A 16,572-nucleotide genomic window follows, 5' to 3' on the forward strand; every position below is an offset into this window, starting at 1 on the left:
TTGGATAGGCACCAGGAAAAATTTCCCAGCCTTTTTCCATTGGAAAAGACATCCTGTGTAAGTTACAAAGTGTCTCTCAGTGCAAGATTTGGGTTATGGGTTTTTTTGAGTGGCTGGGTGTTTTTTTGTTTGTTTGTTTGGGGGGGTGTATTTGTTTTGGAGTTGGGATTTTTGTTGTTTGGTTTTGTTGTATTTTTTTTGTTTGGTTTGGTTTTCTGTTTTGGGGTGTTTTTTTTTTTGGGGGGGGGCATGTTGGTGTTTTTGGGTTTTGTTTTGTTTTTTTTTAACAGGTTTAACAAATATGTCAGGAATGACATAAAACTCTTGATTCTGCAAGAGCAGCAGCCCTGCTTTTCTATGACTGAAAAATACCACATAACTTATTCTGAGTGACCTGCAAAGACATTATGCCTTTAGCCCTGCTTAACTTTATCTGACAGTGTAAAAATGCCACTGAGACAGGTTAATTCTGTTCCCAGAATGACATAAAGTCAAAGATGATTAATTTTTTGCTCTGGAACATAAATTTCAGAACCTGGTATGCCAAATGTGGGTGAGACATCTGCAGACATTGCATTTTTGTTCCAGAGGCAAAAAGGTCTCAAGTATACTGCAGAAAATCAAACCTTTAAAAAATGCAGAAGTTATCACCAGTTCCACTGCATAACCAGCATCTGTTTTCTTATAAAAAAATAAAACGTTTGCATTAAACTTTATTGCACCACCATTTTTTTTAAATATTCCCCATTCAAGTCAAAAATTCAATTATTTTTATCAGACAAAACGTAAGGTTTTTTTTAAAGTAGCAAGTAGATACAGTATATGCACTATACTGAAAAAAAAGGACAGTCTAAAGGAATGACATACATCAAATCAGACATGACAGAAAACAACCATCAGGTTGCTTCCTTTCAATGATTAAAAAAAAGACTGCAAAAAGATTGTGTAGGCTATTGTCTGCATGAAAAGCATCCCTCCTCATTCAAGGTGTTGAAGCAGATGACACATTCATGCTGTCAAGTGCTGCATGAATTCTGAAGTGCAACCTGGACTCCATAGAGTATTCTTTGTAGTTATTTCTGAAAAACATAACGTTAGTTTAAGAAAAACATTTTTTGGTCTGCACTGTTCCTACTTTATGTATGCAGTGATGTAACAAAGTTGACAGCCTTGATTCCTTCAACAGGAAATAGATTGGTACAAACATTTAAAGCTACATCCACAAACTGAGCAGCAACTGATGCCAGTACTAACAAATGCCCTGATAAACTGAATCCATCTCTTTCACTTATTTTGGATCCTTCAACAGCCCTCCCAATTACTCGTTTGCTATGAAAAAAAACCTAGAAGACTAGGGAAAAGAAAGACTGTTAGCTGAAAGTTTATGTTCAGTGTCAAAACACAACTCAGCCAGTGCAATAAAACACAGGGAAATCACACCATACAGTCCAAAAAAACAAACAGAAAGGCAAAAAACCTATTATGTTTCTAAAAAAGGTTTTAGGAGATTGTTTCTAATGCACAGTCACAACACTCTTGCATGACTGGGATATCTCTCTGCATACAGAAGGGGCAAATTCTACCCCATACTTCAATCTACAGATCAAGCTCAATATTTAGCTCTCTATTTCTCTTCTGTGACAGGATGCAAAAGGAGAAAGGGAGGTAATCAGAAGTGTACTGGCTTTTAACCTACTCCCAGTAACACCTTCAGTGCAGCAGAAGTAAGCCCCACAGCTGCTCTCTGGGACAAAGGTAGTATACATCCTTTCTCTGGACCTTCCAGCTCCACCACATGCAGGTAGCAGAACCTCAGCATCTCTGAAGCCTAAATGAAAAGGAGACATCTTCCCTTCTAACTGTGTCTTGATTAATATTGTCTACACCACTGTGTCTGAAAGACAACTTTTTTCAGTCAAGAGCACAGATTTATAATTAATTGTATTTTGCAAAGAGGCTGGTAGGAAGAGAAAACACACGCCTTCATTAATGAAGTTACACAGTTATTCTATATGTACAAGCAAATAAAAAAAAAAAACAAAAAACCAAAACATAACCACTTACTTTGCAGTTTCTATGTATCTTATTGCTTTTTCTCTCTCCTCCTGTTGCTTGTACAGAAGACCCAACTCATACAGGGTGAACGGCACCAAGTAGCTATCATATTTTATTTGCTTCTCACTACAACATCACAAAAAATACAGAAGTGGCTAATTACAGATTTTCCTCAAGTGACCAGTTAACTTTTAAATGCAATCACTGCCTGTGAAAGCACATGGCCAGAGAAAATACTCTGGAACCTTTTTTACTGGTTAACTTTGTGCACATTAATTGTACCTGTAAAAAGTAGACATAAAATCCTGATAACATGAGCAAAACCTCATTCTTTCCTACTTCCCATCTGTACTGTGGTATGTTACACAAGCTACCTTTAACATAGTTCTAAGACTGGGACCCTACTGTGTGATTTACAGTTCAAAAAAACCCAACCATCCAAAAACATAACTTGAGATAAAAAGAGTGTTCATTAGGCTAGGCAATATAATACAAATATTTCTTTCCCACACACAGAACTGAGATCCCCTTACCTTACCTTGCCTCAACAGATCAGCAGAGAAGTAAGACAATTCAACTTTCCTCAATACAAGAAATTCTCAGAACCACTATGCCTGAAAGGCACCTCTGGAGATCAGCTAGTCTAATCTCCAAGAGAGAGAGAAAGCTACAGAAAGTTAAATAGACTAATCCATCTATAGAAAAAATATTAGCAAAGTTTTGTGGTTCTCCAGCTACTTTCAGAGGTAGCCTAACTCCAGCTCCTTAACAGGATATTGAAGTTTCATTTTCTAAAAATTTTAACATGATGGCTTCTATAGAAGCATCGGAAATTTTACCCAAAGCTAAAAAATATGAAGGTCAAAAGTCTGTTTATGTTATTTTTACCTTTGAATTACTTTATTGAAACACAGTTCAGCTTGCATGAGTCTTCCCAAGTATTTGAGGCAGAGGCCCTTTAGTAACTGTACCATACACACATCATCCATGTAGTATTCACTGTGATCTAAAAGTAAAAGGAAGATACATCAAACAATTTGAAGACATCATGAAAAGGAAAATCAGGTTTTCAGTACGGAATGCATACTCAGAATCAGGATCTTGCTTCTCAGATTTTATACCTCAAAACATACATAACCTTCAGGCATAATTTTATACACTGTCTACTAAAAGAAGATGTGTGCATAACATCTGTATCTCTCTCTTTAAAGACACAGGCTACGAAGAAACAAGAAGAAACATCCAGATATTTTCCAGTCTTCTCTATCTGGAAGACAGGACAAAGCAGGCAAAAACTGGTATCAGTTAAAGATTTCTGTATTTGTAATCACCTAAAACAGGAAGCAAAACCTACAGTGAGGCTGAAAGCTCAGAAGTACATATTAGTCCTGCAGAACTTTTTGGAAGCATGATTTTGCAGTTCAAATTCAAGAAACTGTGTTTATTATTATTCCCATCATCTCTCATGATTAAGACGCTTCACCACTAGTGTCTAACATTTGGAAACTGAAGAAAGTTTAATGTTCAATAGGGCTAAAAATATCACATGAAAGAGCTTTTGTGAAGCAATTGAGAAATACAACCTTAACGAGTGTTGTCCTTTTTTGCTTCCTTGGTTTATAGCATTTGCTGGGTGCAGGGAAGGAAAAGGAAGGAAAGAAAACACATATGGATAGACAGATGGCAGCACATACATTAACAATTCAGGAAGCAAAACACTCTCCCTTCAGATCATGTTGTTTACAACTAATTACCAGCTCTCTAAGGTCACGTTAATTTTTTTCTTAATAGTCTGCTAAAAAAAATCCTGTACAAACAGTTCTAAAAATGTGAAAGCCTAAAGCATCTTACGGTTCAGCAAACTGCTTTGCCATTACATTCAGGCTTACTTCTGTCTGTGTTTAAAACCAGAAAGTCTCTATGATAGTAATTGACAGACTTTTTGTGACAGGTAGAAGCGCAGCGGGTATCTTGCATTCACTCTAGCCTGTTTTGCTAGGCTAAGGTACTGGATCCATGCAACTGTCTCCTAAAGGACTCATTCATTGAAATTACTGGGGCAAGCACTGATGTCAGTAAAAGCTTGCCAGTCTACAATAATTTTAGCTAGTTATCTCCCTGGTATTTCCCACAGGAAGAAAAGCTACTATGGAGAAACACTGACAATAAATGACAGTAAATGTACAGGCCTATTTAATATAGGCAACCTTCCAATAAATGTGGGAGAACCATGTTCCTGCAGTCCTCTATACCAGAGAAAATATTGTTATCAGGATTTCAAAACACACAAGAAATTACTTTTTCTTGAAGTAACAAATTCCTTTTTTGCATCTTGGAGATGACACAACTGTGGAAAAATAAGATTTCCAGAAATCCTGAGGAAAAAAAAAATTCTATTTCTTTCATCTGTTCCTGCTACCATTTCTGTTTTCAACTCTATACATTAAAACCAATATATATTCATGATAGACTCCTTGCTGTGACCATTCACTTGAAGCAAATGAAGTCTCAATCCCTAAATGACCTTTGTGTATAATTAGCACACTTTTTCAGTGCACCTTAGCAGTCCTTTAATGCTACCTAGTACTGATAGCGGCTGTATCTTAAAATAATACTGTATCATTGCCACATCCTGCTAGTAGCTTTAATCACTTTTTTTTTTGGTCCCAATTCAGCAGCAATTCTGGTAATGGGACTCTATCTTGTCTGAGTCCATAGCTTTAAAAGCAAATCAGGTTCACAGGTGCAAGGTCCAGAACAAAACCACATTCAACTGCAGTTATTACTAAAAAAGATAGAGAAAGCATAAACCCCCCCTCAAATATGCTTCCAGATTACATCCTATTTGCGACATGCATATTTCCTTAAGAAAAAAACATACTGGTTTTATTTCTGCTCCATTTATTTTGGTACCTTGTGCACCTCTGCTTAAGGATTTGACAGGAAATTTACTTCACTGATACAACTCATTAACACTTCTAGTATAAGCCTCTGCATGACTCTGCACCAGATTCCCAATGGCTTCTGCCAGAAGCCTCCACAAGGAACGTATGGGAACACCACTTCATTTGCAGATGTCTTGCGTATCACTTGCATTACAGTACATTAGTAGACAGAAGCAAACATTTTGGCTTTATTATGACAAAAAAAAAAAAAAGAAAAAAAACTTGTGATTTAAGAGGCACACTACTGATTCTGCAGAAACTTGAAGAATAGCATAAAAAAATAGACCCTATTCAGTGTTGGCCTTGTAAGCTGCTACTCCATGTAGTTTATTATACCTTCCAGATTTTACCGCTGTGCATTTCTTATATGTCCTTGTATAACTTCCGATGAATCACCTCAGTTTACATGTAAGAAACAATTAGATGTATTTTTACATTTCATTATTAATGTTTTAATCATGGCAAAACTAACTGCTGCTGAATTGTTGACAGCTGTGATTAAAATCTGGGTTCAATAGAAATAATTTTTAGTGAATTATCATTAAAAAAAGTTTTATATACAAAAAAGATACTATTTGGTCATTCTAGAACTCTGAAGTCTACGGAGACATTCTCATGACAGATGACAGCACCCATCTGACAAAGCCAGGTATTTCTGCAGCAAACCTGTTCTAGTAGAGAAACTGAAGTTTCTCTCGGAATAAATTATGGAACTGTTTCTTTAAACATTACCCTGAACATTTATGCTTTAAATACATCAAGATCTAAAACCATGATTAAAATTTGTTAAAAATGCTGTATTTTACAATTAGTGGGTGTGTTTTATTTTGCCAGAGAGTACAAAAAAAAACACAACAAAGCCAAACAACAAATCACAGACTTACGCACAGTACTTCATTACTTCTTTTATACTTAATCATATTCTGCTCAGTATGTGTCCTCTGTAATAAAGCATGGTGTAAATTGGTTTAAAAAAAAAAATTTTCAGACATGTAAAAAGTCAGTAGATTATACTCCAAGAATGCTTCAAAGACTGAAATGTCTTATTAAGAATCAGTTAAGTTCTGTAACTAATGACCTCACATCCTCAAGTCTTCTGCATTCTTCTGTAGCATCAATCAAGCCAAGATTAAGAACATATTGAAGAATTACCACTAACTTTCATGTGGCTCCAGAATTTCCATACTCAGACTTTACAGCACATTGCCTAAGTCAACACTGGCATCACAGAACACTAGTACATAGAAGCAAAGAAAAACATCAACATTTCTTACCAGTTTATTAATTCCACCTTAACTGATCACTTACTAGTTTCATTTTCTAGTGCAGCTTCCTCTTTTTCAATTGTTACCAGTAAGTTTTCAGTGAGGTCTCCCCTTTTGCCCACAATTGCAAAGCCATTCCAGACATACATCATCTCCTGAGGAAAAAAAAAAAAGAAAAAGCCATGGAATGGCATAAATATTTAATTATAATAAATATTTAACTATAAAGTATCCCTTGGAAGGCTGCTGTGAAATATTTTGAGTACATACAAACACTGCCTACAAAAACTTGGTATAAACAAAATTAAAGGTTTCAAAGCCAAAATATTCCCTGTTCACTGTTAAGAAACCCATGAATATAAGTATCTGTGAGGTCAAACAACCACCCACAATGAGTACAGGACATTCCGTCAGTTACATGCAATGACAATCACATTTGCTTTAATAATCATTTAATTAAAGCTGCATAAGAATACCTATGGATAGGGGAAGCAAAATGATAGTCAATGTGCATGGGCAAAGTTAACCTGGGTTTCCAAGCTTTGAATGCTTTAACACCTTTCTAATGGATTCTATCATGTATTTTCACATATTTTTAAACATGAAACTGAACAGATTTTATCATGTGATAGTTTGCCATCACCTACATCACACATCAGCAAATCTGGGTATCCTAGGCTCAATTTGTGGCCTCTGCCTCATGAACTAACGAGGCAGCTGAAAATAATTATCTTCTACGAGATTATAGATATTATGTGTGCGTATATTTGTGGATGTGTGCAGGTATATACAGTATACATATATATGTGCATGTATATACATACACATATATATATATTGATTGATGGCTTGGCTTCACGAGCGAAGATGTGGGAAGGGCTTTACCCAGGCTTACTACAAGCATGATGACCAAAGGCATGTAGGATATGCAAATATGGCTGGAAAAAAGGGTGCTTAGGCAATCAGGAAGTGTCTGACCAGGACTGTCATCTCCTGGGGCAAGGAGCAACCAATGCCCTGGTCCGCCCGCATGCAAGGTTGGATCTGCAGCTTCCCATGCACCTTGTTACCTGCCATTTTGAACCTTGCCTGTCCATACATATAAACTGTATATACCCAACACCCAAAGACACACTTGTGCATCTGTTCATATACAGATGTTATAACCCATAGGCTGTTACTTTCCATTTGGAACAACACTGGAAATAGATAAAACTTTCCAAATAAAAACCTGGTTCCAGTACATCTAGCACACATTTACAATATAACTTATAAAAATTTTTTTCTTTTAAAGAAGTCTCAACAAATCCTGGTACAAGTGCTTCAGTACAATAGTAAGAAATATGTTTACTTCAGGGCATTAAATATTATCACAGTGTAACACATAAAAAGAATGAGAGAATACACAAACCACCACCACTCCATTTTGATCAGAAGAACAGAAAGTGCTCAAGCACTCCTTATCTTTCTAATGAGTTTGAAAGATAATGACTGAAATTCTGCCAAACTAAAGGGGCAGGTGTGGTGCAGTCAACGTGCTGGACATATGGGATGTCATCCAGAAGGACCTTGACACGCCTGAGGGATGGGCCAGTGCCAACCTCATGAAGTTCCACAAGGCCAAGCACACCAACCTGTATCTGGGTCAAGGCAATCCCAAGCACAACCACTGGCTGGGTGGAGGATGGATTCAGAGCAGCCCTGAGGAGAGGGACTTGGGTGTGGTGGTTGATGACATACTCAACATGAGCTGGCTTCAGTGTGCGCTCGCAGCCCAGAAAGCCAACAGTATCCTGGGCTGCATCAAAAGGAGCGTGACCAGCAGGTTGAAGGAGGTGATCCTGCCCCTCTACTCTGCTCTTCTGAGACCTCACTTGCAGTATTGTGTGCAGTTCTGGTGTCCTCAACATAAAAAGGACATGGAACTGTTGGAACAAGTCCAGAGGAGGGCCACGAGGACGATCAGGAGTCTGGAGCGCCTCTCATATGAAGACAGGCTGAGGAAGTTGGGGCTGTTCAGCCTGGAGAAGAGAAGGCTGCGTGGAGACCTCATAGCAGCCTTCCAGTATCTGAAGTGGGCCTACAAGGACGCTGGAGAGGGACTCTTCATTAGGGACTGTAGTGATAGCATAAGGGGTAATGGGTTAAAACTTAAACAGAGATTTATGTTAAACATAGGGAAGAAGTTCTTTACTGTAAAAGTGATGAGACACTGGAAGAGTTTGCTCATGAAAGTTGTAAATGCACCATCCCTGGAAGTGTTCAAGGCCAGGTTGGCAGGTGCTTTGAGCAACCTAGTATAGTGAAAGGTATCCCTGTCCATCACAGGTGGGGTAGAAGTGGATGGTCTCACACTCCTTTCCAACCCTGACCATTCTATGATTCTACTGAAGATGAACACAGACACTACAAGCCTGCACAGGTTTTTAGCTTAAAGGTAGCTTTCAGCCTCATGTGACAACAGCAATCACTCTCTGTATGTTTGAACTTTCACGTGAAAAATCTGGCTCTGGTTTTTGGATTGCTAGCAGTTCATAGTATGATCCAGCCCCTAGTACATTTCACTAAAAACCCATTGTACATCTACAGCAGTTCTTAACAACAGTAATAAAGAAAATGCAAGCACACAGTACCTGATAATATTATTCTTTCCCTGTATAAGGAATTACACTTATTTCTTTTCTGTTTGAAAACGACAAAAAGAAAGCAAGAATAAATACCAAGGCAGGCAGTATCAGCTTCACTGGTTGAGAACTTGCATAGCGTCGAGCTTTTCTTACTGCAAACTTCTCAGTTGGGATAGATTTTCCTGAAATTCTCTGTTTTAGACCCTCCACTTGTCTACAAGAAGGTAAAATGGAAAACAGAAGTTGCTTTACATAATTTTTGTTCCATCTTATTTCACTTACTAAGATTTGCTAACGTATAACATACTAAATTGTTTCACACCACTTAGTATAACATACTAAATTTACCACTTTAGTACAACATACTAAATTGTTTCACACCACTTAAACTGCAGTTGCTTACTGGTAAAAACAGAATTTTAAGTATTTTGGTGCTCAAATCAAAGAGAAAAATGGAAAGTTGATGGTTATAAGAATAAAGTAAGTCACACAAGACAAAGATACTCAAGTCAAAAACTACTATACAGAGGGAAAAACTGCACATCTAGTTGATTGAGAAATGTTTACCTGAATAAAGATACAATGTCCTCACCAGTCCTTTTCAAATCATCCTCTGGCAGCATACACAGAATTGCTGCCTTCTGGAACACATATATCGCCTATTTTTGAAAAGAAATAGCAACATATTACCACTTCTCATTTGCTGTGTTCAATCAATACACAAATTGGACTCAAACTTTGGACTCAATACACAAATTAAGGACTCAAATCTCTCACCCCACGTGCTGCAGTGAAGTGTTTCCAGTAATTTTCAGGCAGGTGGAACTACAGCAGTTTAGCATTTTCTTTCTCTTTTAATTTATGCTTATTTACCCCCCCCCCCCCCCAAAATATTTAGAAATATTCAAAGTAAGTCAGAATGCTAAAGGCATTCCCTGCAAAGAACAGGACAATTTATTAAACATATCACTGACAAAGAGATGAGGTTAAATGAGATAACTATTCCAAAGTTACATGATCTGTTATGTGTAAAGACATGCCTGAGAAAACAGCTGAAAATATCCTGAGTACTGATTTGAGGTAAGCTCAGTAACTGGACCTTGCAGAGAAAAAAAAGGAACATCAATAATTCTACTCAAGACATTGAATATACTCTTCTCTTCTTGTTTTGTCAAGAATCGGATGTATCCCCTTTTCCACTGTGCATAATAAACCAGTAATCTAAAAAAGGAACATACAAAAATGATGTATAAAAAATTATTTGCAATTGTGTTTGGTTTATCCTTTGAGAAACATTTTTACAAGGAAAAGTTAGATACCCCAACTTTTCCCCATGAGACACCGTCTCCAGCAGCCTTGTCGTTTCATGTCACATGAAAGGTATCTGTTGAGTAGGTGTGCTTTCATCTGTTTATAATTAACTAACAAACACAGTTTCTTCAGCAAAGTTTTATTAGCATTAGGACTTGAGATACAAGTTCACAGTTTTCCTCTCCCTCTTCTTTCTCCTAACCCTGATGAGCTCCTCTGTTTTTAGGCGGGCTGAAGCATTGTTAGTTATGGCTCTGATGCTTCAGAATATGTAATAAAAATTCCTCCTTAACCATACAGTTAGACCTACCATTTTGGTGCTGATGTGCCTTTGCTCACTGGTTTCAGAAGAAAGCGAAGTTACATTTATTGTGTGAACTGAAAAGGAAATTTAGCTGTGGAGAGGAGACCAGTATATCATAATACATCCACCTGCCCATTTACCTTAGACCACCTGCTCTCTTTGCTGAGCAGGTCTGCATACCGATATGCTTGAAGCCAGTTCTGCTGGAAGGTGTAGCACCACATCAGTTCCCAGTAACAGAGATGATGAATCTGTTTCCACTGTTCCTGGGCTGTTATGCACTCTTGGAACCTCAACTGCGCCTATGACGTAGTTATGCAAGAATGATGAAAACTGGCTCAGTTATAGCTCCATGTAAGAGCAGTATCTAATTACAAAGCAAATTCTTACCTAGCACCCAAGTGGAGAACACCTGACTAGCAAAATGATCAACTTCCCTTTCAGTCTCACTTACAGATAGAGAGCTAGAATCACTATTAATACTGAACATGAACAGGGATAAGAGCACAATTATTAGTACAACTAAGATAAGTTTCTTAGATGAAATAGGTATTTCTTCCCCACAGTTGAACACCACACAGATAAAAACCTTTTGAGAGAAAAGTGATTTACCTTCTCCAAATTTCCTTTCAGTGTATCTATTCTGGCAGCATAAAATAGAATAATGGAACCCTTGAAAAGAGATGAGAAAAATACCCAGTTATTATTTTAAGCTTAGGGAAGTACATTTTTGTTGAGGAAGTACAAATTCATTGAGAATACACACATTTGGAAATTTCTGGAGGTAGGGTTCAAGGAGACTATCTGCTTCCTGAAAGTTGGCTTCCCCTGTACCTAGAAAACATAACAAATCAACCTCAATATACTTAAAAAAAATCAGTTTCATACATTATGATTTTGGTTTTCAAATCATATTATGGCTTCCATAGATTAACGGATGACTGGTTTTATGCAAAAGCAAAATTATTTCATCAGATTTTGGTTTTTTTATAAAAATGAATTCTTGTTTTGAAGGTACAAGTGCTTTTAAGATAGGAAATGTCTGCAAGTAGAAACAGAATGCAGTATATGAATATTCTTTAAAGTGTTCCATTATAGAACCTAGTTATATTTTTAAATCCCTATAACTGTTTTAGCAAGATCGGAAAACATTTCTCAGCTGCCTCCTTTCCTAATTTTGAGCTCACTAATGAAGTACAGGTGACACTGAAAGAAATGAAGTTCTCCTTAATTTCCTGATGAGCCTGAGGGAGAAGGACTAAAAAGCTTCCAAACTAAAGAACATTAAAATACATAACAAAGATGCATACAGAATTAATGGTGACTTCTAGACACATGTGACAAAAGTAAATGATTTTCTACATGTTTGAACTTTCAGGTAAATAGTTTGGGAGTACAGACTTCTTTCTGGAGATAATTTTCATAATATTGGACATCCATTTACAGATGATGACTTGTCTGAACTTAAAGGTGTTGTGATATTTTGCTGTTGCATGTTAAGACAGCCTTGCAAATGGAACAAGAAGTTGGTATAACAGTATCTACCCTCACTGTTTCAGCAGATGTAGCTTTGTCAGAGATAATACAGCTATCTCCTTTTACAAAGCTAATAGGCCACAGTTTCAAAATTCAATTAAAAAAATCACAATATCTATCATAAGGTGTAGCATGACTGAACAGCTACACAGTGGGTCTCACCAAGGATTAAGGAGATGTAAGTATGATAAACCAACAGGGTGAAAGTACACAGAATGGCCCTCAAACTGCTGCCAGATGCGCCTTCCCGTAGCTGGCTGAGGCCCAACTCCTAAGAAACATCACAAACACATGCAGAATTAACTATCAGTATACAGAGTACTATTAATAACTTCTGGCTCCCCAAATTCCAGTTTTCCTTTCAGATATAAATATTTCAAAATTCAGCACTCTGTTAATCTCAGGTCCACCACAACCTTCTACCCAAAACATTCTGCCAAAGCTGATAGTACTCCGCAAGGAGAAGATTAAGCCAACACTGAATAAAATTACCCATGCATTTCAGTGCTTTGGTGAAATGAGAACACCACACAGACAATGCAGACACACAGGTCTACATCACTTCCCCACGATTTTCTGGCTATGACTCTTTAGAATGAGGTCTTTAAATCTGCGTTTGGTGAGAACCTCTCTCAACTGTTCTAGTGCTAATTGCTGGCAAACGTCTTCCTTTACAGAAATCCCTGGTTATCCTCAATTCTCTTCCACCAAGTGAGGCACTGTTTTGAGGTTCTGATCAAAATACGAGCTCTGCTGACACACCAACTTCCAGATCTTGTTTTCAGAAGCTACAATGGAATTTGAGTGTGCTGAGAAAAGAAATCTAGATTCATGAAGACTTATTCAGCTCTTCACACATGAAACTTCTTCCCATCCTTTCCAGTTTATGCCCATTCCACAATGGCTTGACTGCTTGGGGGAATTGCTGAGACGAGCTCAAAGCTTCCCTGCTTAAGAGCAGTAGCTCTTCAGAAACATATTGGATTTTGACAGTTTTGCCTCAAAACAAACAATAACACAGTTTTATTGCACGGCAACTTGAGTTATATGAGAATTCAAGCACAATAGAAAAAATGTTCTGATATTCCAAAATTGTTTGTTCTTTTTCCTTTTAGCTTTTATTTCTTTTTCGGTCAGGACAAAAATGTGTATAATGGAAGAGTTTCAGCATGAACCAGGTCTTTCACAGGAAGAAAAGGAACAAACTGGCCTCTGCTGGAGTCTAATTTTACATAAGCAGAATCGTATTCGTGATTAGCAGCATTAAGACCATATGGTGATTCTTTGTCTCATTAGCAACTCAAAGTTTAGTTATGTATAATTCTGTGAGTTGCTTTATTTAATCTGCTTTTTTGGCATTTCTGTTTTGTTGGAGTTGGTTTTTGGTTTGGTCTTAATTATTTTTTATTTCTTATAGGTACCAAAAAGAATTTTAAAGGGCTTATAAGATACTTCAGATACAAGGCTAGGTTTACAAAAACAAGGCTATGATTACAAACAATAATTACAAATAAATAAATAGTTACAAATCCTTTTCATCATCCATAAGAAAAAGATGTACTGATGTTCCACAGTGACACATGATATCCACAAATTTATTCTCCTAAAAAAAACGGGCTGGGATCATGGGTGGAAAAATGTAGAACTGTGACTCTCACTCACCTCAGTTACTGGTATGAGGAACATTAATTTTTAACTGCATAGGCTCAAAAAGAAAGCTTATATCCTCTCCTTAAGGATCAACAAAAGGAAAGGAAATTGCAATTTGAAATCCTGCTCTGAAGCAGATGGGTCATTTCCCATGGTTCTTCAAGACCAGGGTATCACCATATGTGCTTTTACGTCTGCACCACCTAGCCCAATTCTCATCTTTTTAATGACACTAAAATACTGATAAATAATATTTTTATACTTCTAGTGTGAATTATATGACATTAAATCCATCAAGTCTTTATCCGAGAAAAGACTAATTTGAAAAACAAACACACACAAAATACGTATCAGATCCAATACCCTATTGCCAGAAAATCCAATAAATTCTAAAAGTCGAAGGATCCTTCCTGGTAGGAGTGACAGCATCTGAAATACATTTCAAACAAAAATAAGATTAAAAAAAAAAAACCTAAATACTTAAAAAAAAAAAAAGGCAAAACCAGTATAAACTTGAGCCACAAACGCTTGCTACTATGTTTTAAACACCAGTTTTCATTAGTGATAAAGGAAAACAGAAAAAAACCTCAAAAACAGACATGCATGATCAACAACATATAGTCAGTTTGCAGCTTCAGGGAAACTCAGACTTCTGATGATCACCAGCATGTAAACAGGAAGACAGAGTCCAGCTTCAGATCATGACAGATTTTTCTGACTTCAGCTGATCAGAATTGTTTGAAAATTGTGGGTCATTTGGAATGAAAGTACTACCTATTTCGGTAGTACTTACAATCTGCAATTGCAATCTTCCTTTACTCCCAGTCAACTGAGGCAGTGGTACGACAGAAGTTCTACTTGTTCCTACTGTGGGAGCACTGAATTAGCAGACCAGCAAGCAACTTGTAGAAATACTAGCTGTGTTACTGTCCTTCAGCCCTCTAATACATGTACTTTTTGTTGCCCTTGTAACTGCATTTCCCACGTTACATAACAGAAAACTCAAGAAGCTCACAACCACCTTTTCAACAAGCAGTACAAGTACTTGAAAGTCAGTTTTTAAAAGATTCATTCACCCTAATACCTTCTGCTGAGCTGAGAATTTTTCTATTAAGCTTCCTCCTGAGGAGGCTTCAGGAAGAACAGGAAAGGTCTGAGCACTTATGAACACAGATACCTACCAGCTGCTTGGGATTTAAAGGCTGACAGGTACAGACAGACCTAAGTTGTTCTGACTGTACTCAAAACTGGCCAGCTCTAGTCTGGAATGATACAGAAATTAACATACCAGCAGAAATCAACTCTCACCATTGCCAGGACAGATGTGAAAAGGCAACTGTAGTAAACTGTAAAGAAAAACACTATTTTATGTACCCAGCTCTTTTGTACTAATTCAGTAAACTACCGCTCATTCTTCTGAATTTTTAATTGTCTATGTCAACCTACAGTGTGCCACCAAAGCAAAAGAATGGTATACATGGAGATTTTAGAATAAAAGCAGTCACTCCCGATTTCCCATAACCAACAGCATAAGCATCTTAAAAATTCCTGCTCCACACAGGCAGATGTAGCTGCTTTTCCTCTTAAAAAAATACATATATAAATTAGTCCCAGAGAACTAAACACAATTCAGGATAAATTAGAAGGCATGAATGCAAACAGCCACTGCTGTTCTTGTATTGTTCTTGTATCTTCATTTTACAAATATGTAATTCTTAAAACAGCCTTGCAGTCCCGCATCTGCAAAAAAAGAATCCTACAGAATTATCCTAATAGCCTTTCTGTAGTCTCAAAAAGTCATACCAAATTGAATGCTCCAATTCCAAGTTTTACTCCTCCTTCAAACTGGTAATAAGTTTCATTTTTGCTCTTGCTCCCCTGAGTCATCTGTAGCACCTGGTGACATTCCCTTTTGATACAGAAACAAAAAAGGAGGGAAGAGGAAATATGACTTAAAATTATATGAAGTATAATCATTATGACTACTGTAAATATTTTTTTTAATAATTTTGGAGGCACTAAGTACAATTGCAACTGATTATAACAACATTGAAAGTGTTTTCTAATGGCTTACTTGTATATTTGGTAACTTGTCCTAATTTTGAGGCCGCCTTTGATAAAGTTGATCATATTTTCATCCTGGAAGAAAAATATTTAATTGAACAAGAATGTGCATTGCGCCATTATATATAACACATACACAAATATCTTCCAGCTACATTTAAATTTAATTATAACTTAACATTAGAAATATTAACAGTGTTTTTCAGTTAGTAGACTCATGACACTGACATTAATACTTGATTTAAGTTGTCAGGGAAACATCTCTCTAATGCATGTTACAAATCCTAAAACTTAAGAGGGGCGTGAAAAAAAAAGTCAATTACTTTTAACAGAATTTCAAATGCATTTACATGAAACAAGAAAGGTCTCTACCAGATGGTGCTGTAGGAACCTTTTAGAAAGTTTTGAAATACTGATTCTCACATACAAGCAAGCCCACAAGCTGGCAGCAGACAAATGAATCCCTGAATAGATGAATTCTCATTGCTGATCTACAGTAATTTCCTATTAATGCATTATCCAGCATATGTGCTTACTAGCTCACCTAGCTTACTAGCTTACCACTACAAAAATCAAAGTAAAGTCACAATGTACTTAGTCATGAAAAATAAACTCCTGAAAAGCAAGGTGGTTAACAGTTCAACATGGCAGAAGTTTTTTCTCTTTGAATTCACACAGACGAGGAACATGTGCAGGCATTTCAGAAATGCACACTTATATAGGCAGGGACAGAATATATGGTATGGAAAATGAAAAAAAGGAAACACCTTCAAAACCATCAACCAAAGGAATTTCTGGCTTCCATGAAAGGGTCA

General features: G+C 36.9%; 1 protein-coding gene across 3 annotated transcripts in view; it reads right to left on the minus strand.

Annotated features, from left to right (window-relative positions):
* Nucleotides 1-342: 342 nt before the first annotated feature.
* Nucleotides 343-16,572, minus strand: part of TTC39B (tetratricopeptide repeat domain 39B) — a 68,220-nt gene continuing 51,990 nt past the window's right edge. For 2 of the 3 annotated variants that reach the window (XM_057406282.1, XM_057406284.1), the window contains 13 exons: nucleotides 15,768-15,832; nucleotides 15,497-15,602; nucleotides 14,057-14,122; nucleotides 12,206-12,314; nucleotides 11,274-11,341; nucleotides 11,120-11,179; nucleotides 10,648-10,809; nucleotides 9,460-9,551; nucleotides 8,986-9,106; nucleotides 6,309-6,420; nucleotides 2,944-3,061; nucleotides 2,065-2,181; nucleotides 343-1,079 (listed from right to left, as the gene is read on the minus strand). In XM_057406282.1, the coding sequence (XP_057262265.1) occupies nucleotides 983-1,079; nucleotides 2,065-2,181; nucleotides 2,944-3,061; nucleotides 6,309-6,420; nucleotides 8,986-9,106; nucleotides 9,460-9,551; nucleotides 10,648-10,809; nucleotides 11,120-11,179; nucleotides 11,274-11,341; nucleotides 12,206-12,314; nucleotides 14,057-14,122; nucleotides 15,497-15,602; nucleotides 15,768-15,832 (1,293 nt within the window). In that variant the 3' untranslated portion in view covers nucleotides 343-982. Of the gene's footprint in view, nucleotides 1,080-2,064; nucleotides 2,182-2,943; nucleotides 3,062-6,274; nucleotides 6,421-8,985; nucleotides 9,107-9,459; nucleotides 9,552-10,647; nucleotides 10,810-11,119; nucleotides 11,180-11,273; nucleotides 11,342-12,205; nucleotides 12,315-14,056; nucleotides 14,123-15,496; nucleotides 15,603-15,767; nucleotides 15,833-16,572 lie in introns of those variants that run through there. The other variant, XM_057406285.1, reaches the window with a different exon arrangement.

Source organism: Pezoporus wallicus, unplaced genomic scaffold (genome assembly GCF_028554395.1).
Source record: "Pezoporus wallicus isolate ANWC-B61680 ecotype Strahan unplaced genomic scaffold, APGP_CSIRO_Pwel_v1 contig_2132, whole genome shotgun sequence".
Lineage (NCBI taxonomy): Eukaryota > Metazoa > Chordata > Aves > Psittaciformes > Psittacidae > Pezoporus > Pezoporus wallicus.